General features: G+C 39.1%; 1 protein-coding gene across 9 annotated transcripts in view; it reads left to right on the top strand.

Annotated features, from left to right (window-relative positions):
* Positions 1-22,335, top strand: part of sbf2 (SET binding factor 2) — a 111,142-nt gene that overhangs the window by 13,732 nt on the left and 75,075 nt on the right. For all 9 annotated transcript variants that reach the window (XM_084356101.1, XM_084356096.1, XM_084356098.1 and 6 more), the window contains one exon: positions 12,583-12,668. In XM_084356101.1, the coding sequence (XP_084212227.1) occupies positions 12,666-12,668 (3 nt within the window). In that variant the 5' untranslated portion in view covers positions 12,583-12,665. The remainder of the gene's footprint in view (positions 1-12,582; positions 12,669-22,335) is intronic.

Genomic DNA, 22,335 nt, shown 5'->3' with positions numbered 1-22,335 from the left:
GCATTGCCCGGATGTTGAATTCCTCACATTTCTAATTTTCCCCATGTTCCCAAATTGTGCTTTGTCCAGTAAATAGCTCAAACCACTGCGATGTATTTACCGCTCATCCACACGTGAGAATCCAGTAAAAGAAGTGTTGCTCAGTGAGCAGCTTGGAGAAACTAAGAAATAATCAGCAAATCTGCCTTAAGGGGGGAAAAGAAGATGAAGTTCCTAGCCTCTTTCAGTGGCATCCCTCCAGCAACATGTGTGTCAAAGAGGGGCCAGAGCAGCTGAATCCTCTTAGTCGCCATAGCTTGCTATGCACAATAGGTAAACACTGTCTTTCATCAACTCTGTGCACCCCAGCGCCAACTGACAAACTAATTTTTTGTGCTCCAGGGACAAAATGTTCCTGGCGTCACCAGAATGTCTGAATGGATTCACATTCAGACAGTCTCACCACAAGGAAACACAGGGACCATGAGTTTAGTTTTTTTTTTTTTTTTCTCCACTGGCTGCTGCTGCTGATGATGATGAAGTTAATTGTGGAGAGAGCAAGCAATAAAAGCCTGCCATCTTAGATTGTGGTCGATTAGGGCGCTGTGACAGGCTTATGTCTCATCCACATGTAAGCCTTTCCGCAGGACAAATATGATCCCCCGCTTCTTATTGAATTGTATTTGTCTGCTTTTATTATGTTTTGCTGAGGTTAATGTAGCGTATCAATTGCTGGTTTGGGCTAGAGCCCTGCAGAGATGCCCTTGTTAGTGAGTGGGAGTGATCTCTCTCCTCTGGAAAATCATTTGAAATACAGAGAGGAAAAGTGATGGCTGTTTATTTCTCTGAACTGTTCATCAGAGCAGTGCTTTTCCCTGTGCTGAAGTTGGCTAATAGAGGCCAGTCTGGTCACAGTAAACGTGCAGCAGGTCGTCTAGACAACAGATTTTTCCCGTCACCTTGCTTGTTAATTCAAACCAGGGATCTCTACGTGGGTCAGCACCCAGCCTCCTGCGCTGGGCTGGATTTTGCTCCACTGGCCTGACCCAATTCTCATTGTTAGATTACTATGGATGGATCAGTTGGAAATAACGCTAAGCATGCAATCTGTTGAGGAATGGGCTCTGCTCCAATGTGTAGTGAATCAGAGTTACACTGTTAAACTAAACCAGATGTGTCAATTCTGAATCTATACCTTTTGGTAAATTTAAATTCTATTTTTTGATGTAAAATAACCTTTGGAATAAAAAGAAAGCAACTTTTAAAGCAGGATGTGTTCCACTAGAAGTAACAGTGAGTATTAGTGGTGATGATGCTCCTCCGGGTGACACAGGGCAGTGAGGAGGAAGGAAAAGAGGGAGATATAGTGCATTAGGCTTGAAGTTGCATTACTATACAGTTAAGATAGTCACTACATTCAGTTTGTTACCTTACAGTTGCATGGCCCAGTTTCATTAACTTGCTTATGTTGATATTTTCTTCACAAAGACATTTGCCCCTTGAGAATAGATATAAATCCAGGTTATGTGTCTCCAGCAAGAACACTTGTAATATTTTCATTATGAGACAGGTGACCTATTTAGAAGATTTTATTGAAAAGCACATAACTAATGGTCAAATCATTGAGCTTGGTGCAGCAGACTGAAGTGATTTAGAACAAACAGGAAAAAACGAAAGTAGGGCAACTTCTAATTCTACACTTCATTGTTGACCTTTAAAATCTATCACAGTTGTAAGTGCAGTGTTTCAGATACAGTATGTGCAAATATGAGAGAATATGCAGTGGTGAGTATGATAAAAGGGAACATGACCTGAGAGGCAGATTTCTCTGTTAGAAAAAGAAGTCGGACCAGAGCCTGCTTCCCTGGGGGGCAGTGTCATGAGCCACAGACCGAGGAATTATTTTCATGAATAATGTTGGAATGTGAAAACACCGGTCCAGTTCAGTTCTGTATTGAACTTGCTCTATATTCTGTATTTTCCTTTCACTGTAGGGCGCCGTTTCTCTTTATTGGCAAGACTTTGCGTACGGCCTGGCGTGCTGTTCACCATAAATTGTAATTTGCCAAGTGAAGAAGAGGAATCTGCCCAGCTGCTTTTCTCAAACAGATTATTGGATGGATATCATCACTCTTTATTGAATCAAACTGCCTTTGGGATGTGTTTCACAGACACGGTACTCAATCTCTACCCTGTGTGACTTTACGGTCTGGATTTTCTGGTCTGGACTCGGAGAATTGCTTATGTTACATAAGCAATTCCCCGAGTCCAGTCCAGAAAATAGAAGAATAATCCTGCAAAATAACGAAACAACACTTCCAAACGTTCAAGAACAAAATGCCTCCATCTGCAGATATCGTTTGACTTAGCGATGGAGCCATGTGTCGTGAGATATGTATCTGTAGAGATGCAAGTATCCAAGGTTTAGTTTCTCAATCAGCTTGCACTGTGGCATTGCATGACTCAAACTCATCCATGCCTTTAAAGCGTACTTTCAATCCCAAGAATGACTCAATGCTTGGTTTGATACTCTGAAACTTTGATGAATTGACTTTCTGTTACAACTTCTCAAAGAGTGTTTGTTTTTGTGCTGGCTCTCTTGACACACCCACAAGGAAAGTGCTTTGGCAACAAAAAAAGAAGAAGAAAAAAAACCTTTTCTTTAAACAACAAAACCAGCATTTGAACCTCTGAGAGGTTCATGTTTTTGTCTGCTATTTTTGATTACGTATTTCGTCTTGCTGGAAACACTATGGCAGTAGCCTATGTTGGCGTATCTGTGGTTTGTCTTGATGGTTGTTTCTCTAAACTTATACGCTTAACTTTGTCATTAGACCATTTCCTGTCTTTCATCCTGTGCTATAAAGTGGTTTTCAAGCTTGTGTTGGTCTGCAACAGCTAAGGTTCATAGTTTCATTGACCGAATCGTTTTGATTAGCTTCAAGTACTGTTTGACTAACGATCACACAACTGTTGGCTTTGGGCTGGCTTCTGTGCTTCAACAATGGTCTCCTCATTTCAGGGAATGCCTGCGCAATTTAGCTGCATGTTACTGACCACATGAAATATTGTGCTTTTCTTTGCAGAATTTTCTGATTGCAACATGAGATGAAATATGGGGTTCTTCACTTTCTTCCCAGCAATTGCAGAATATGTGAAGTGTATGCTTTAGATAAAATGACACATTTCTCATAACTAAAACTTGATTTTAAATCAATGAATATTTCACGTGATCAGAATATTGAACAACATTCTGATCATTTGCCACAAAGCTGCTTCAAGAGGCTTCAATTTATATTTATAACCTTTCTATTGTCTATAATCTTGTCTAAAAATGTGTTGCGTAAAAAATGTTCAACAGAGCTCTTCATAATCAGTCCAAGAGTATATTTGACAGCTGTTTGTTTATGCTTAAAGTGATGGCTAAAAGCCATGTGTTGACTAAGTATTACATTTGGCTAAATAATGCCATAAACTAAATTTTGTTTGGATACACTTACTTAAAAGAATTGCTCTTCCAACAGCTGGAGATGTTGATTTCATGTCGTAAAATGCCAGAAAATGAAGTGCTGCCATGTGCTGTGGTTGGTTTTCTTAATCGTTAGTTATTCAAGTGAAGTCTTGTAGTATGTTTTGTCTTATCAGCGGCAATATAAACACATTGAAATGGTGGCTTGCTCGATAATAGATCAATCAATCAATCAATCAATCAATCAATCCATAACTCAGAAAGCAATGCTGATCTTGATTTTGTTGCATGTATACTTCCAATATCTACCATTTTTAGTATGTGCTCTGAAACCGCAGTAGAATAACAACAGCCGTTGATTGCGAACGTCAGTCCTTGTGTTATTTCAACACCAACAGGCTGCTTGCGGTTAACTAAGGTGTCCCATGAATGTTTTTATGATGTGGGATTGTTTTGCCTCTATTTTACATCTTGGATCTGCTGCCTCCACTGATTGTTTTCTTTTTAACTCCACATTTGGCAGCTTCTCGTTTGGATTCAGACTTTGTGGTGAGAGGCATCCTGACCACAATGGAGGAGTTCCTTCCTCTCTGTTGTAGAGTTTCAAACTGATTTGTGGGGAAACTCCACTGGCTACTGTTGCACTGCTCCCACTCTGTTGATAAGGTGTTATACAATCAGAGCTTTGTGATTTCTACAGCAATGCAAATTATGCTAAAGTTCATGTCAGGAAGCATTTTAGTCTTAATATTTTGAGAGTGAATAAATTATGACATAGGAAATAGAATACAGTTGGAAAATAAACAAAAATGCTATAAAACATGTGGTCATTGCTGTCTCTGAACCATGCTTTCCTTAATCTGATAAGATTGAATGACTGTGTCATGATACAGCATTGAACTAAAATGAACCCAGCCTGGATGTGTTGAACACAGACATTATTCTGAACTCAGACTAGTCTGAAAAGGATGAACGTATCAAGTATATCAACAGATGTAACCAGAGGCTGTAAAATGAATTGCATCTAATTGTTTGCTGAAAGTTGGAAAAGAGAGATCTGTTTTTGGAAGAACTGTCATCCACCATGTGCACAGTGGCTACAGAAGGCTTCAAACCCCTGACTGACTGAGTGATAAATGTGGCATTGGTACGAGTGAGCAGCACTTCTTTTGTTTTTCTTGAGCTGAGGGAAAGAGAATGTGATGAAAAGATGATTGATTAGTTTATTCAAACACATTAAAGTTGATCACAGCGATTTCCACTTTGGGTCCTGATGGAAACCCACTCGAGAGCCACAGGTCTGTGAAATGTCAAAATTTGAATAAGTGATTTTTCTCTATGGAACAATTCCGCGTATATGTGCGTCAGCAAAGGGAAGGCTGAAGAAACCGTGCGTGTGGTAGTTACATTTTTGAAGCTCCTCTCTGGGCTGACATCTCCCAGCACTTTGACCTGGGCATGACCTTCAGCCAGTGTTCTTTTTACATATTTTTCCTGCCCTGCAGCTGTCGCTGGCATATGGGAAGCTTCCTGAATTTTATATTTGTGACATCATCAGGTGGCTTATCTCTGATACCCTTTTGCCATGCAAACACCACCACAGCCTATTCCTTTGCATATCCAGAACATCCAGTTTAGTTTCCTGATGATGGTCACCCTTGAGAAAAAGAAAACGGGGCTTTCCTATGACTCATCAATGACCTTTAAGGGTCCGATTTAGAATTTACATACTGATTCTGTACCACCCTACAAGTTCAGTTATAATCTGTGAATTTGAAATAGGTCAGTCCTCAAGCTAAAAAGCAGGGCGTGGGACTTAGGTAATGATACCAAATTGAGCTACTTCATACACCATCAATTCACATTAAATAACTTGGTCCCAAATGATTTTATCTGAGAGTTTCTCTGGCTGAGAGAGTAACAGTATAGAGAGAAAGAGAGCGAGTGAGACTACATCACCCACACAATAAGTCAAAGTGAATCGGGGTTAAGACAGGCTGTGCGTGGCTTGGCCAAAATCAGGTTAGATGCTGACGTGAATGCTATGTAAACTGGCTCTTGAGTCCGCTGGTGGCCTGTCTATACATGGTAAAATAAGCATTTGGCTGATTTGATCAACAGTTACAGCAGTAAGATAAATCAGAAAGATGAATACAGCTTTTTTTTCCAAGAGGAGAAACATCTGCTCTAATCAAGAAAGACTAACAACTCTTCCTCTGTGGTTTTTCACTTGTTGTTCAGACTCTGCTAAATCACGCAACTCGGTGATAAATTATTAGGGACATTCAATCTTTCTAAGTGCTAAGTGAAGGCAGATATTTCCGTGTGTGTGTGTGCTGACTTGCTGAATGGCTCAAGTCCCAGACAGGGAATGTTAAATTTGGAATGTCTTTGCAAAAAAATTTCACAAACCTTTCCAAATTTATGAAAAATGTAAACTTCATTTTGTTATTGACTTATAGCTTTTACAGAGATCCACTGATAAGTCAGTATCAAGTTTATCAGCTGGTGATCTTATGAAACTGAACCATTGTCACTGCAGTTTTGTTTTTTGTTAACATTATTTTTATTGATTTGATTTTCAAAAAGAAAACAACGTCAAATCAGTACTTGCATAGTAGGTCCAGGGAACAACATGCAGCATTCAGCGAGTCATCAGAGTACCCATCAGCTCAGCCACTTAACTTTATGCCAATCTGCATTTCATTCGTAGGAGATTCAGGATTTCTCTGACTTGTTGTTTTTTAAGACAAGTTGAGATAGTATATCTATGGGAGAAGTCATCTCTTTAGAACATCAGATATCAGAGATTTCCACAATTGAACAGATGGGGAATCATCCTCAACCCACTGAATCATTATAGCCTTTATAGCCAATGTAAAGAGAAATTATGCAGTATTGTGTTTAATGTTAATATGTGGTTAAATGTTGAGTGTGGAGTTTTTGGTGTCCCTTAAAAGTAAGCCTGTTCATTACCAATACTTGATATGTGCGGGGGGCTTGACTGCGTTTCCAGGGCTCTACTGTACCACCACTCTTCCTAAAGCCTTGTTTCCATTAACATGTTTTTATAGTTAATTTGAAATATCGTGTTAGAAGAAGTTGCTGGAACGGTACCATTTTAAAAAAAAAAAAAAGGCAATAACCACTTCAAACAAGCAAGAAACTTTATTTTAGGGAAATTAAGGAAGGGAACATTTGTTTTATTTATTTATTTATTTTATTTTTAAGAGTTAGGCTAATGAACTTATTGGGAGATGGAAACACCTTTTCCGAATAAGTTCTTAGTTCTTACGTAGCGAACAATTCAGTCGCATGACTGATCAGCTGTTTACCCCGAGAGACGAAGCTGTGTCCTCTGTCAGCGATATTCCCATCCCACATTCACTCGTAGATGGCCTAGTTTATTCGTTGAAACCAGTGCAAAGGTATGCACACAATCTTCTTTTTTGCGACATTTCAAAAGTTCGCATCAGTTTTGCTTGACAGTTAGATATAAACACATCTTCTGTCAGAGACACTCAGCTCTGCTGCATATATGTACTTTGTGTAAGTGCGTTCGAAGGGGCGGGAGCATTGGACAATGACAACACAGTCAAATTATCTTATCAAAGCGGATGTGTGACTAGCTGCCACGACAGCCCTAAAGAGGCTTGGTTTGATGCATATTATTTTATATCAGGGCTGAAACAATTGATCACAAAATAATTGAAATCGTAATATGACTAAGTGCAGTATCCAAATTGCGAGAACTGCAATTATGCTATAAATGTAAAATGTGTCACAAAACAGTGTTTTAATGAAATTTTGTAGTTCTGCAGAGATGCTCTGGTCTACAAAGCTTGTTTTCCAGATGAAATAAAACATGTTTGTTTGGCCGAGACCAGGCGAAATGCCACATCATCTTGATTTTACTAGTTTTTCAATGACAATGAAAATTGTGACATTTAATCATCTATAATAGCCATGAATTATATCACAATTGCAATATCTGTCAAAATAATCGCAAAATATCACTTTTTGACCATTACGTGCAGCCTTATTCTTTATCATATAATTGTTCTAAATGTAAAACAGAAATGGATCACGGCAGCAAGCTTGTTGCATTGTTGCCATATGCCATCATCTAATATCGAACAGATCACTAAAAAGTGTGAAACCTAATGCAGTTGGACTGGTTTATATCTGACAAATATTTCCCAGTGGTGTGTTTTATAAGCTGTTTCATGTCCTAGAACTTGCCACAAACCTCAGTAAGAATTTGTGGGTTTCGTGGTATCACTTTACGAGTGGTCCTCATAAATTTTTGTTTTCTTATTTTGTTAAAAAGAAAACTGATGAATCCCACAACAGCTCACAGTCATTTTTGTGGACGTGCCAATTAAGATAAAGTCCGTGCTCACAAAAGATTCATAAAAGAGGCCCAATGTTTGCACTGGACTCTGCAAGTCTCTAATGGCATTTATTACAGACCCGTTATTCTACATTTATCGTTCCTGATGAATAAGTCCCTTGAGCTGTTTCATGGAAAAACTTAAATACGTAGATATATATATCGTATTTCATCAGAAAGCTGTAAAACATTAGCAAGTTGTTTAAAGGTCATAATGTCTAAGCTGTACCACACACAGTTTGTGCTGAATCAAGCTGGAAATGAGCCATGCTCTTAAACATGCACACGCGTGCCATGGGCTTGGACAGGTTCTGTTCTTGTTGTTTAAATAGCTTCTGCCAAAAAGTATATAGATAAACTTGATTTTGAACTTCACCCCCCTCGCGTTTTTCCAGCGGATGTTCAAATTAGCATGTTCCTTTTCAGGCCTGGGTTCTATTATCCTCACTGATGGGGTTCTTTATAGTTGTCAGGGGGGTAGTATTTGAAAGCACGGCTTGTTTTAATACAAGAGTTCAGCCCTGTGGAATGTGAGGAATTCTGTCATTTATTTTCATCCGTGGTTGAAAATTTGAACTTGGAGCACTTAAACCATGTGAGTTCAATTAAAGGAGCTGTAAAGACCTGAAGACACGTAACGGTCTGACAGACTGGTGTTCTACTAGCACCAGTCTCCGTGCAGTGTCTGAACATGCTCTACTCACCTCTGGAAGGGAACCACGATGAAAGTATAACCATCATTGAGCTCCCTTCATTTCAGACAAACACACACACACACTCCCCAACCAAAAACCCTGTCCCCACTCAGGCCTGAGAGCCTCATTGTGATTGATTAGGTCTAGGTTTCAAGACGTCGTTGACAGCAGGCTTGAGGCATTTAGTGCAGGAGGGCTGCAGCATGCCGCTGAGGACCTTGTGTCATTATGTTGATGTGTAGCGGTTCACGCTCCTGTGTATTGAAGCAATTCGTCTCCCTTGTGCATGGTATCTGACCTATGGCCGAACTGTGACATAGGGGCTTCATAAGCAGTCTGCTAAGTACTTTGCTGTGTCATGGCATTTGCCTGAGTTGAGATGGAACTGCTGAAAGGCAGTGAATGACAAAATGGATACAACGCCACACAACAGTTCCCATTCTGGTATATGGGAAAAACACTCTGGCTTGTTTGTATTTCTTTAAATCAATCACAACCGTAGGAGGGTGGGTGGCACTGAAACCAGGATGCAGCAAGGGTGCCCCTGCAAAATAGTGTTGGGGAGTTACTTATTTTGCACATAAGGAGAACAGCCATTGCATTAAAATGGCTAAATTCCCAAAAAAAGAAATGGTAAGAGCTGCTAGCTAGCACTTCACTCCTTTCCCTTGCCAGTGGTCAATTTGCCTTTCTGATTTTGTTCTTATGTGTCGTATATTTGTCATCAAGAACGCGCCCAAACAGTGGAAAGCAGTAGATCATATACCTCATCAGACTGCATGAAGATGTTAAATCATGTTTTATGCATATGTATAATAATCGTTTTTTACAGTGCTGATAACAGAAGTTGCAAAGGAGTGAGACATCTCGCTTCTTTCTCTTGTCTGTTGAAAGTTGCACATGCGCAGTGCTGATCAGCCAGCTGGAAAGGAGCGCGTACTGACCTTGCGGCCGCTGACGATGTCACTTTTACTTAAGTCTCTCTTTCAAACTCAGCACTAACTAATTGATGTTCTAGCGCTGCTTGAACTGAGACAGAGGAAAAAGTGTGAACAAGACAGCGTCCTAAATTTTGTGCTGCTTCAGAAAAGGGGGTAAAATTAGCATGTCCACCCGGGTGTCATGTTTCTATCCACCAACCAGTAAACACCTGGCACTACTGCAGAGTCATTTGACACGAGAATTAATGCAGATTGTACCCATTCACATTAAAGACTAAAGCCAGATGTTTATCTTTGTTTGTGGGTTTTCTGTCCAGTGTGAAAGGGGTATTACTGTTGGCGAGCTGGTAGCACAGCTACAACAGAGGTACCCACACATAAAACTCTCCCAAAGGGCCATAATGTGGTTCATTTGTCTGTCAAGGAACTGCTGGCCTCTTAGTCTTTCCTGACAGTTGGTGCTAATGGTTTGTTTGCACAATGCTATCCATGCTATACTGTGCGTTCCCTGTGTCCTTACACCCTCTGATTTAGCATAATTGGTGTCCCAGTGTCCCATTTTTTTCGTCTTCTGTGGGGTTTTTTTCCTGTTTTTATTGCGTTGAGCCAAACTTGTTGCTTAAACATTATGTTGCATATGCTGCATATTTATTTTATGAATCAGACTGCTGTTGAACTGGTCTTCAACAAAGCTAGCATTTAGCCCGAATGCTTTCAATTAGGAATTGGGACTTTATTGATTGTGTAAACAAAATGTCCATACAGGTTGAATCATCAGTATTAGTCAAATAAATTCCTAGGAGAAAGGCCGCATTTATTCAATTTCTATGTCTTACTCTCTTGATAGGAGACCAATTTACCCTTGGCTGAAAAATAGAAAGTGTGTTCTTAACTGTCAAAGAGTGACAAAGAGTTTAAAATAACGTTGCGATGAAGTCATCGGGTCAGACAACGCAGTGTGACGAAGTGCATATTGTGAAACAGACCTTAAAATGCTGTTTTTGGCATGTTAAAAGAGGGAAATTTTTCTTAAATTAGATAAAATGTCCATTTATTAGCTTTCCAGATTGCTGAATAAGAATGTTGCAGTCATGCATCAACTCCTAAATACATATTGTGTTTTGTTTGCACTCATGTTGACATGAATTATTACATCCAATTTAGGTCTCAGAGTTTTGCAAGACCTAGCCATATGAGGCCCTTTGGGAAATCTATGAGGGAGTTTTTTCATTTGTAAAGCTTTCGATGATCAACCTCGCAAATCTGTGTGGCTGAATGAAAGTTCACCACACCTGCTATAGATCAGCATCCAGCTGTCTCTCTCAGCTCTAACTACATACTGTAAGTAAATACGTCTTTGTGTGGTGTTGTACATCTGTCACCAACACTTAAGACTTTGTATTCAAAAAGCTAATAAAGCTACAAACTCTAGCTTGGTGACGTATTTTTGCAACTTGGTTAGTGTGCATTACAGATTAATTATGAACATTTGTTATGGAGATTTGAATGGAGACAATGTACTTATGGAAAATACCTATAAATACACTGCCTTGAGCCAGTGAACAGAACAGGTTTGAGTTTTCATGTGGTCTTATTGAAACAATTAAGATACAGACATTGCAGTAATCAAAGTTTTATCAAGAAACAGTAGTTATAGGTTCAGCATGAGGTCAAAGTTGCAGTTTTAGCCCAGGTCAAGGTTGGGTTTTGTGATTGAACGGTGAAGAACGAAGACGTTTCCCCGTGTGCTTCTTGATTTTGCTTGCCACAGCGTTATCACTAAAAAGTTATTGGCCTTCTCACTCCTGTGAGCTTCGTTGTGATAGCAGTTTATGTTACATATCTCTCACTTTGTACTACATTCCTCCTGAAACATCTTGATTTAATCAGTCCCACCAGAGTCTGACTAGGAGTTTTTATGTGATTGTTACGGCCAAAATATACAGAATTTGCTCTGACTCTGTAAAATTCCTAATGTTGATTAGCTGCAAATGGCAACAAGGGTCAAATTAAACACAATGATGTGGTTTGAACTACCTTAACTATGTGTGTATATACATGTAGTAATGTCTAATTGGTTTGCTGAGTCAGATGTTTGATGTTAATCCACCTGGGATTTTACCAGTGGTGACTGCGGGGATTACAAGAATTAGCAAGCATTCTTCATGTTTTTACCTTTTTTTTGTTTGTCTTTTTAAAAAATTGCAAGCAAGCAAACAACACTGAAGCTGGTTGAATTTCCATTGAATATTCCAGTTAGCAGCTCAGATGCCTGTAACTTCTCCTTCATTAATGGATGCACTCAGCTTCAGTTCAGTTTATTTCAAATGCCAGTGTCGCTTTCGATTTTATTTTGCTCTGTCAACATATTTAGGTCTTTTTTTTTCCTGTTTTAACTATTTCACAGTTCCTATTTACAACTAAATATGAATATATTGCTTTCTCAGAACTTTCCTGCTTCCTAGTACCTTTTTGGAAAATAGACTCAGGCCAAGTGAAGCAGCTTCTTGGAAGTATAAAGATGACCTTTTTAAAGGGAGGAGCAATTAGGAAACCTGTAGTTAGGCTGTGGTGAAAGCCCAGGCTGTTTCTACATGCACCCTGTTTGCTTTGTGGATGTTTAAAGAAAAAGGATGAGATACACAGTTATGCTGTTGCTCAGGACCTCTATTTTTGCTGCATGGAGTTCATTCTGACATTTTTTATACACTCATTTTATTAATCTTTATTTTTTTCTGTTGATTCCTCTCTTTGTTTTCTTCTGTGACATTGTCATGTTAAGTCAAACCTAATAAATTCATATTAGGGACAGAAGGAAAATCTGAAAATTTGCTAAAACCATAACGTGCTTTCGGAATTAATCTGACAGAAAAACAAAACTCGAGTATAATCAGCACCATTGGCTTAGTTTAACAGTTTAAATTGACCATTGTGTTATTTTAATATTGAGATTGTGAAATTTTTTTCAACCATGTCAGCCAGTCGTACATGGTGTGTGACCATTGGCTCACTTAAGATTGGTGATATTTCTCTCATTTAGTAACACGCTGATGTCTACATGCCATCATTTCCTCTGTACTGATTTTCATGCCTTTTTGTCCGCAGGTTCAGGGGAGGGATGTGGAAAGATCATTCAAAGATTCCCCAAGAAGGATTGGGATGGAACGGCTTTTCCTCAAGGGGTGGAGATGGTGAGTGATAACAGCCTCCTATAAACTCAAACGGAACAGAGCTGTATTACCTGGCACACTAACCAGAGTGAAACACAGGAACACAAATGTGCACCGAAACTAAAAAACAGTGTGTCTGCTGGGAGCGACTAACATGAAACATTAACCCAAATACATCCTTTGGGGGATCAATAAAATATAATCTTATCTTAAAATGCTTTTTAATGAAAATATGGTTGGAACATGTTGGATATGCTTTAGTAGGATTCAGACTGTCTCAGAGCACCAAACTCTGTCTTTACCTGACAGTATTGCAGCTTTTTTTTCATCCAATACAAATATAACTACTTCCTGTTATTAAATAATTGTTGTTAAAAAATAATGATCCATCAATGATTGAGAAACCACCAAGAAGATTTTAATAAATCACAAATTTGCAACTGTCCTCAAAATTTTTTTTTTAATAGTGTTTGGACAGAGACAAATGTAATGCGTGGAGACAAATGATGTCAAAAATCTGTTGTGCTTCAGCATGCACATACAAAACAATGCAAATATTTATTGAAGAAGCTTGTAAAAATGTTGCTTTCTTCTTCTTTTAGTTTGCATGATTTGATGACCAGTAAAAATCAGTTATGAAACTCTGAGTATAATTGATAGACGGGTGTCTGAATGGTTGCATCATTATGGTGACTGAGGCCTTTGCACACTGAGGCCTGTACATACCAACAATTGCATAGTTCATGACAGGAGAGCAGACAGCATCTCTGGCATAGTTAATGTGTGATGGCACAAGTTGTACAGTGTTTTTCTTGTTAGTGATTGTCCTCGTCCTTCCATCTTCCGGATTTGATGGTTAAAAATGATTTTCTTCCCTGTAAAGTAAGACATTTTTGTCCCACAAAAATGAAAGCATTTTCAGTGTCACAAAATGACAGATAATACCCCAAGAGACTTTCATGTTTAAAAAAACACATTTGCCCTTTGGAGCTTGTGCAGCAGATGTTGGCATTTCCTGTTTCAGATAAATTCATAATGATTGTTTACTCAAAAACCCTTTCCACATTCACTAATTGGGAAACCTCTTTCCTCAGAATACTTTTTTTTTCATCATGTCCAGCCTGTTATCTGGTTCCCATTGCTGTCAGTCCTCTTCAGGAATATGACTAGTTGCTGCTCTTAGTCTGTTCCCTCTCTGGCCCTTGAACGGGTCTGCGACAGGGGGTCTGTTTTCCTTAAATGGACAATGCAATGGATGGACAAATATTTGCTTATCAGGACTGGGAAAAACTGTCAATCTCTAGGGCAACATTAGCAGTCAACAGTATCATACTGCACAGGACATCAGTGCCTGGGGTATATCTGTTTTTTGTTCATTTATATTGGCCAATGCAGATAAGTTTTTAATGACTAAGCAGAATGATGTTGGCAGTCGAACAAGGAGAGAAAACAGTAAAATGAATCAAGAGCACAACAAAGTACTTCATCCTTTCAAAGGACTACGCAGCACTTTCTGTTCTCTTCGATACAAGACTATGAATTGCATGTACAAGTTCAAGGTTGCTTGATAGTATTTCTTTTCTATTCAAAGCTCAAGATGAGTTTAAGCATTGTCAGCAAGCCAATCTGGGTCTGGTTGTTGCAACTGAAAGATTTCCTTGTCCAGTTTTTAAATTGCCACTAATTAACCATGCCACCATAAATAGTCACAGGTGTAAAAAACTATTAAAATAAATACTTTATATTTTGGTATCAGAACCATTGTTAAAATTATGCCTGATCAATTGCGCACATTTATGATATGCATGTGTTTGACTACTTTTTTTCTTTTCCTTAGTTATTTAGGTTAATATCTACCTTTCTGTGCATTTGATAAAAACCAAAGGGAGCAGCTATGCACCTTTTTGTTAGGCATGTTTAAATGGTAGGTTCAAAGGATCCAGTGATGTCAGTGATTGGGAACGCTGTGCCCAAAGAAATGTTGCATGTTGTAATATGAAAATATGTTTTGTGTTTGGTGGAGGTCAGATGGGATCACAGATCACAACTTGAGCCAATTGAATCTTTGCAGTAAGTGGTGTAGAGACCAACAAGTTGCATAATATGGGTCAGATAAGTAAGCCAAGATAAATGGAGAGAGCCAATCTAAACATGAGGCTTTCTTCAGCATCTTGGATGAGGTCATGCTTTTTTCACTGTGACAGGATCTTTTAGAAGAAAGGCAAATATAATCTGGTAGTATTTGCAGATTTATAAGTTTAAGATTGGGAACTTGGGTTTAAAATAAGTCATTCCGGATGAATAGTGTATTGTTTTGTTAGCCTGTAATGACAAAAATGATGTGAATGTTAATGATGGCCAAGAGTTATCATGGCTGCAGCTGAAATCTTTGGCTCTGTGCAGACCTGGTCAAAGAGATGCTATCATACCATGACTCTTGTTTATCAGATGGTATTTATAAGGCAATTGAGGGCAAGTGAGGCTGTTATTCCAGCACAAATAGACATATTGTGAGTGGGCGGTTTAAATGGCATGCAGGCGTCTTCCTGTGTAACTCATGGAGTCTGTTGGTGGCCATCTCGGGTGTCTTGCTGTGAGTTATTGCTTAAAAACGAGATGTGGTGCGTCATACAGCGAAGCATAGTGCTCAACAAACGACTGGTGAAACTATAAAAATATTTAAAATGATGGTATGCCCTGTCCAGACAAAGGGTCAAGTAGAATTTTGGAAGTTGAATTTTTGGTTGATATGAGGCTGAAACCCTAGCACTGGTCTTTAACCTCCCAGTGACTCTGAGGGATGAACTAGAGTGAGTCTATTCTCTCATCATCATCCCTCAAGTACCCTGTCATGCTATAAAAGAGTTTAAATATAGAAACAGAGCCACAAGTTTAGCTAAATCTATTAGCTTACTGTTTCCAGATGTCATTGAGGACCTGCATACCATTTTTTTAGTGCCTATGTGGGTGTGTGTGAATTTTTTGTATTCCATCTCGCTGAAGTGATCCCCCAATGCTTCTTCATTATGTGTCAGCCTGGACTGAAATTGAGACGTACTGCAGTCCCCGGTGTGCAAAGAAAGCATAAGGCATGATGTTTCTCATTGAAGGCAGTAAAATGGAGCTGAAACAAGAGGATGCATTCAATGCTAGACCTTTTTTTTTAAGTCTTTTTTGGCAAATACACAACATATTTGCTGAAACTGAGACAGATTATGTTCTTCTGAGAGACCAGTATATGTACAAATATAGTAAAGAATATTGGATAACGTACTGAATAAGATTCATATGTTGACATCTTCAGTTTTCGCTTTGAAAAAGCATTCAGAGGAGTCAGCAGGGACAGGAAAGAGGGGATTGTTTCCTACTATGTAGTGTGACAAACTTTGGTCAAGAGCCAAATGACTGAAATTCCAACTTTGAAGCTTTAATGAAGATACACCATAGTGTTTAACAGACCCACTAAGCAATTTGCATTTTGGCTGTGTTTTAGGCTGGTATGTAAACCATTATTATTTGCAGATTTTCTCTACTCCATGAAAAAGAAAATGACTCATTTACAAACACTAAGAAACACATCTGTAGAGAGCAGTGGATGAAGCTGAGCACGAAAAGCATTTTGCGGTCACAACAGGCCCCCAGCAAACTAAATAACCACAGATGAGGAATGCACCAAGAAAAAGCGTTTACAACTTGTGCTAGGAGAAATGTGTTTCTAATCTTTTCAGGCAAGTGATGATGATAGGAACCAGCTTAAACGCTCATCTGTTATAGATGAGACAGTTCTGGGGATGGAGGTCAGCACGATGCTCACCTAGTACATTTCCATCACCTCGCCCCCCTGTATCAAGTCCTCTAGGTGTACTGTAAACGGACAGACGTTCTGGAGGTAGTAGTAGGGCCACATACAATGTTTTTAACGTGTAAACGCCACCATTTTTTCTGAAAGAATTCCTCAAAATATATTAGTCATTACAAACAAAACAGGAGTAATCATTTTTTCTTACCGACTGAACATATTCTGATATGAGCCTATATTGATATTCTTTTGTAATATATACACACAGAATTTTTTTTTCAATCATCCCTCAAATGTGGTTCTGAACAATAATTACAAAGATTCATATGTATTGGATGCAGGATATTTTATAGATTAACAATAAATATTACTATCCAAAGATGACATCAGTGCACAGAAACAGTGACCTTCACCGACAATTTAACAATTTAACATTACCCCAAGCATCTTTTTTCTGCATTATACTCTATAAAAAGAAGAAGAAAAAGTTTTGATATCGGCACATCTCGGACAATATTTATGCAGATACTGGGGTGAGAATCACAGAATAACTCACAAAATGATACGGTTCACAATACGTTGTCCAAGATAATGATAGTATCACGATACAGCCATGTGTTAAGCGATACATTGCAAGACAATCATCTAATGATACGTCACGTTATCTGTCTAACTGAAGAAGACTAAATACCTCAAAAGGCAAAGTGAAGGAATAATTTATTCACTGCATTGTGATGTCAGTTTCACAGAATTTGACATGAACTGAGATCACACGATGCACAGAAAGTGCAAAGAGCCTTCGCTTAGTGCCTCTTCTATCACACACACTGACTGTAACTTGTCCATGTTCATGTGTGCCATCATGCTAATGCTAGCCAATTATATACAGAAGGAATATGGCAATGTCATTTGCTGCTGTTATAAGTAGAGTTTTATTTTTAATTTCAAGGTCAGTAGCATCTGCCTCAGCTGCCAGCATTACCTTACAGTGCAAGTTTTAAAGCTCGAGTCACTAGCTTCGCAGCCAAACTGCAAATGGCTCAGCAATGAGTGAGGTGGCTGTCACGCGTGTCATGCTCAGATTAATTTAGAAAAACAATCACGTTTTAAATTGTGATGGTGACTATATTTTGTTAGAGCAAAGAAATGAAAATGTGCCTCACAAATGTTAAAAGAATGCCTGGAATTACTTTGGTGTTCACTGTTTAATTGCTTGTGAGCTTGCTCGTTTAATTACAAGCACCCTTTGTTTAAAGCTTGGAGTATGTGAATGTTCATAACATCCGCTGCTGGTGGGCGACATATTGGCATCAAATGTAGATTTGTGTGATGCGTTAGTTATGTGTTTCTCCCTCATGTGTACTTGTTTCTCCGTTTAACCTCTAGCAGGCACTGTTTTCTTTTGTGTTAAATGGGCTGTATTAATTACAGGTATAAAGTCTACATTGTAAGACAACCAGATGAACATTAAGCCTAGCTAATCCAACTGTTAGTGAGTGTTTGGAGTAACAGAGGCCTTATCCAAACCTGCTTTTGAAGGTCACAATGCTTGCCAGCAAACTGAGCTATAAATTTTTACCACTACGTTCACCTAAATCAAACCTTCATGCCTTGTATTTTAACACAGTGGAAGCAATATGCCTTCAATTTATGTCAGGAAGGTTTTTGTTAAATGCTGTTTTGCATGTAATAAGGGAGGTACATAAAACTAATTAGGTTAGTATTTTAAAACAGATTGGCCCGATCGTGTTCAAGCTGGCTTTATCCCCTCAAAAACTTTGTTAAACCCCATAAAATGCACAGATGTTACTGTTAAGTCAGTCAACCAAAAACTACAGTATTAATGCCATCTTTTTTTTTTTTTTTTACTATTTTTTATGCCTTGGGTCTATCACATAAGTCTCTTATTGTTTATAATGAAGTTAGATTTTAACAGTTGCATAATGTCTAAAGCATAGCCCTTTAAATATAGCCTCATTGTTCACATAATTTGACCACACAATATTAGTTTGATTGGGAAAAATGAAGTTTCTGAAACAGCACGTAATCCTTAAACTGAAATGGAAATTACCATCCACTGAACATGACAACATACACTGAATGGAAATGGATAGCTGTTTATGTTTATGCTTAGCTTGGCCTTCAGGTCTGTATATAGTGTATGTGTGTGTTGGGTGAAGAGAGATGTCTTGACAACAATGCCCGAGAGGTCAAACACATTCCAAAGCATCACAAAGTTCAGTGTTGAACATGAGGGTCAGTCCATTACATGTAGCCTGCAGACAACTATTTGTCAGCAGAATCACCCCGCTGTCTCCACTGTAGTCATGTTTCCCAGCAGGAAAGAAAATGTCTCCTCTGATAGCGTAGCTTTTGAGTCATTACTTTTTGGAAAATTTGATTTGAGTTGCTGCAGCTCAATCAGCCTCGGTCAGTTCTGCTAATGCGGTAATGACTACTATCTAAGGTACGGCATACAGGACCTCTGTCCATACTGGGAGTTAAAAATGGGGAAACTATTCTAATGTCAGAAACCGCTTTAAGCCAAGTTCAGGGCTGTGCATTTCAGCATGAAGGTCAAAGTAAAGGTTTCCTGGAAATTTGCTTTAACTGAAACAATTAGCCAATCAGTTTTGACAATCATAACGATTTAAATCTGGGTTGCCCAAACGTTTTCCCTCGGAGGGCCAAAACTGAAACTTCAAAAGATCTTCTTGGGCTCTGGGAACATTTCATGGGCATGAACATTTATTTTATTTTATTTTTTACTTTTAATAATCTGAATAAATAATTTATTTATAGTTTTAGTTCAAATGTCTCGAGTTCATCAATTAATGAATGCTCGTATGAAATAATTTGGTTTTGTGGGTCAAACATTTCTGAGAAAAGCCTTCGTCAGCACTTTGAGATTGACTTCTCTGAACTCCGAACTCTGAGCTGAAACATTTGACTTTGACTGTCCATTTGTCTCACGTCGTCCCTTGACGTACTTCTTAGTTTGTTTTCAAAGTTTCAAAGCGACCTGTCCTCACCTTTGAAGGCTTGTAGCATTTAGCCTTAGGTGTTTGACATTAACAACAGTGGGAGTTTTAGCCTGATGTTCAGACTGCTCTATCGCTCGTCTCCCATGTTGCAGCTGTGGGCGAGATGCTGCAGCACTGAACAATAGTTATCCTGTACTGGTCCAGTCCAACACACAGTTTGTGGTGTGGGTTTTCTGTTCCACTCAATCAGTTAGGCAAGCAGTCTTGTTGCTCTGACCGCATACCACGCCGGTCATTTGTTTTTTTGTCCCATTGCTAATTTAGACACTGTCCCTTAAAATGCAACTCCACTCTGGTCACCAGATTCTTCAATCCCTTCACATGTTTTGAGTGAGTTTGCCCGATACCCAAGAGAACCACACTAAGACTGGGTGGTTCCTTCTCATCCCTCCACAGCTCCGCTGAGACTTCTCCGCTCTTTGCCCAGATTTGAATTGCCCTGAACTGCCAAGATGGTGTTCAGTGGTAAACCAGTAACCAGTCTTCAAAACAGTCCTCCTAAATGAGAGTGACAACACAGGCACTATGCTTCTCTACATGCTATCATTTTTAATCATGATATGAATCTTCTTCAGATGTCTCACATTTTTCAGGATAAGTTACGCTATTCAGAGGTGTCATCATTGGGTATTTTAGTTTTTGTGAAAAAAGTTGTACTTGCAATGGAAAATACATTAAAGAAAAAGTATTGATATGGCAAAGCAAAAAAGAAAAACTAAACTTTTTTTTAAAAGAACTGCTACTTTCTTTCTTCTTCTTTATTTGCCTTTTCATGGCTTTATCGACAGGATAGCTTGAGCGATGACCGGAAATGGGATGAGAGAGGGGGGATGACATGCAGCAAATGGCCATGGGTCAGACTTAAACCCTGGGCTGCTGCAGGCAAGGACACAGCCTCTGTACGTCAGTCGCAAGCTTTACCAACTGAGCTACTGGGGCACCCCACAAAAAACTATACTTCATGAATTTTGTCACTCCTATGCATTATAATAAAAAGTGTTTTTTTCCCCCCTCCGCCCCCCTTTTCATGACTATGGTTGCAGTCAGCTGTTACACCTGAGTTATCAGGATTGTCTTTTAAAATGATTTACAACCAGATTTAACCAATTAATTCTCACTGGACATTGGAGAAACTGCTATCAGTAGAAAGACTAGGCTGCTAAGACTGGATCTGATGTCTCTCTTCAAGTTCGAATACCTTTTGACTCTGAGAAGAAGGGCTGCAACCCTTTGACCTATCATGTGTTAATCGGGTTCACAAGTTTAATCAAGTTATGAAAGTGTACTAGGTGTTTTTCGGCACCCGGGGAGGGGCACCATTAAATGAGTCAGGCTTTGAGTTCACAGTCATCAGTCAGAAGTAAGTCACATGTACTCTTCCAGTAGGCTAGTCCAAGGCTAGCTGTTAACAGAGAGAAGTCAAGATTATTTAAGAGCAAAATTATTGTACACTGTGTTCTGTTATTCCAGATTTCTCAGTTTGTAGTAGGCATTGTTTGCCTGCAGTACATAAAATTGAATATACTGTACTTACAAAGGCTTCCTGCATCACAACAGACACAGGTACTGTATACGTAATGCCTATTACACCCTCACTTGTTTTCCTCTGACAAAAATGTGTAGACATGACATTTTAAAAATTTCCTCCGGGGCTTAACTTCCTCCAATGAAGGAATTTGACCTGACTTGACCAGACTGTAAACATTTGTCTCATATCTCTTGTGTAGAACTTTGACTTCTTCAACTCCTCCCTTTCCCCCAATTCCCTGCTGTAATGAGGAACGTGGCTCGCACTTCCCTGAAGGATGCTCGAATTATCCAGAAAAGTTGTAACCGGCTGGTGTCATTTGTTTAGTTGATTTGACGGCTGGCCTGGCGTACGAATAGTGAATTTATAATAGAATTTTCAATAAGAACCTTTTTTTTAAACATATTGTCTCAGAGAGAGTACTTCTTGAAGCATGTTGATGAAGGTTGATGAATACTTCTTGAACTGACTCCAGTGTGACCTGAGCATCTGGGCTTCAGTTCAGGTTTAGTTAACTTGAGTAAAGTACCTCCCTTATTGCAGCATTGAGTCATTCATCTGGCCTTGTTCTCTCAGCAGGTTGGACAAGCAAATCATGACAAAGCTTAACTGCATTGTTCATAACCAGCAGCCTTGGTTAGTCAGTTTTAGGCTCTGTGCCAAACCACAAACAGATGAAAGACTGCAGCCTAATTGTGTGACTTGATGGATTGACTCAAGTGACCATAATTTGACATGTCGCGCTGCACGTCGGTCTTATGATGTTTGTAAAACTATGAGCGAAAAACTAAACAGTGCATTCCAGATAGCAGGATGCCGTTCCAGCCAGGGGGGGGGTGGGGGTGGAATCATGTGTTTGTCAGGAAGATCCACACATGAGTAATCAATGCTTCGTGTGCCAGTGAAGCTAAACACATCAGGAAACAAAGCTGGAGCTATCAAGCAAGCAGGACTTTCCATGGTGAAAAGCACTATGAGTTCATCAGGAAATGGGAATACACAGGATGAAATGAAGCCACAGTACACTGGAGAGTGCAAATATTCAAACTTCGAGATGAGATACAGTAGAAGCTGTCGGTTATTGTTTATAAGTGTAGTTGGTATAGTAATGAAGTGTTAATTCCCTTTTTATTCTGTGTTATACACTTAACAGAAATGTTATTTCCTGATAGACCCAAGTCTCAGCTTTACAAATTAACACAAAAAGGAACGATAATAAGTGACCAACTCTGTCACTTATCGCCAGCCAGGAGCTTGGCACAAAAATGTAGTTGTGAACTGGTGCCAGTAGACAGGTGAACAGGTCCAAGACCACAG

The sequence above is a fragment of the Pagrus pagrus genome, assembly GCF_965226575.1.
Source record: "Pagrus pagrus genome assembly, chromosome: 1".
NCBI classification, from domain to species: domain Eukaryota; kingdom Metazoa; phylum Chordata; class Actinopteri; order Spariformes; family Sparidae; genus Pagrus; species Pagrus pagrus.
Note: the sequence above shows the minus strand (reverse complement) of the source record. Positions and strands in the feature narration are given on the sequence as shown.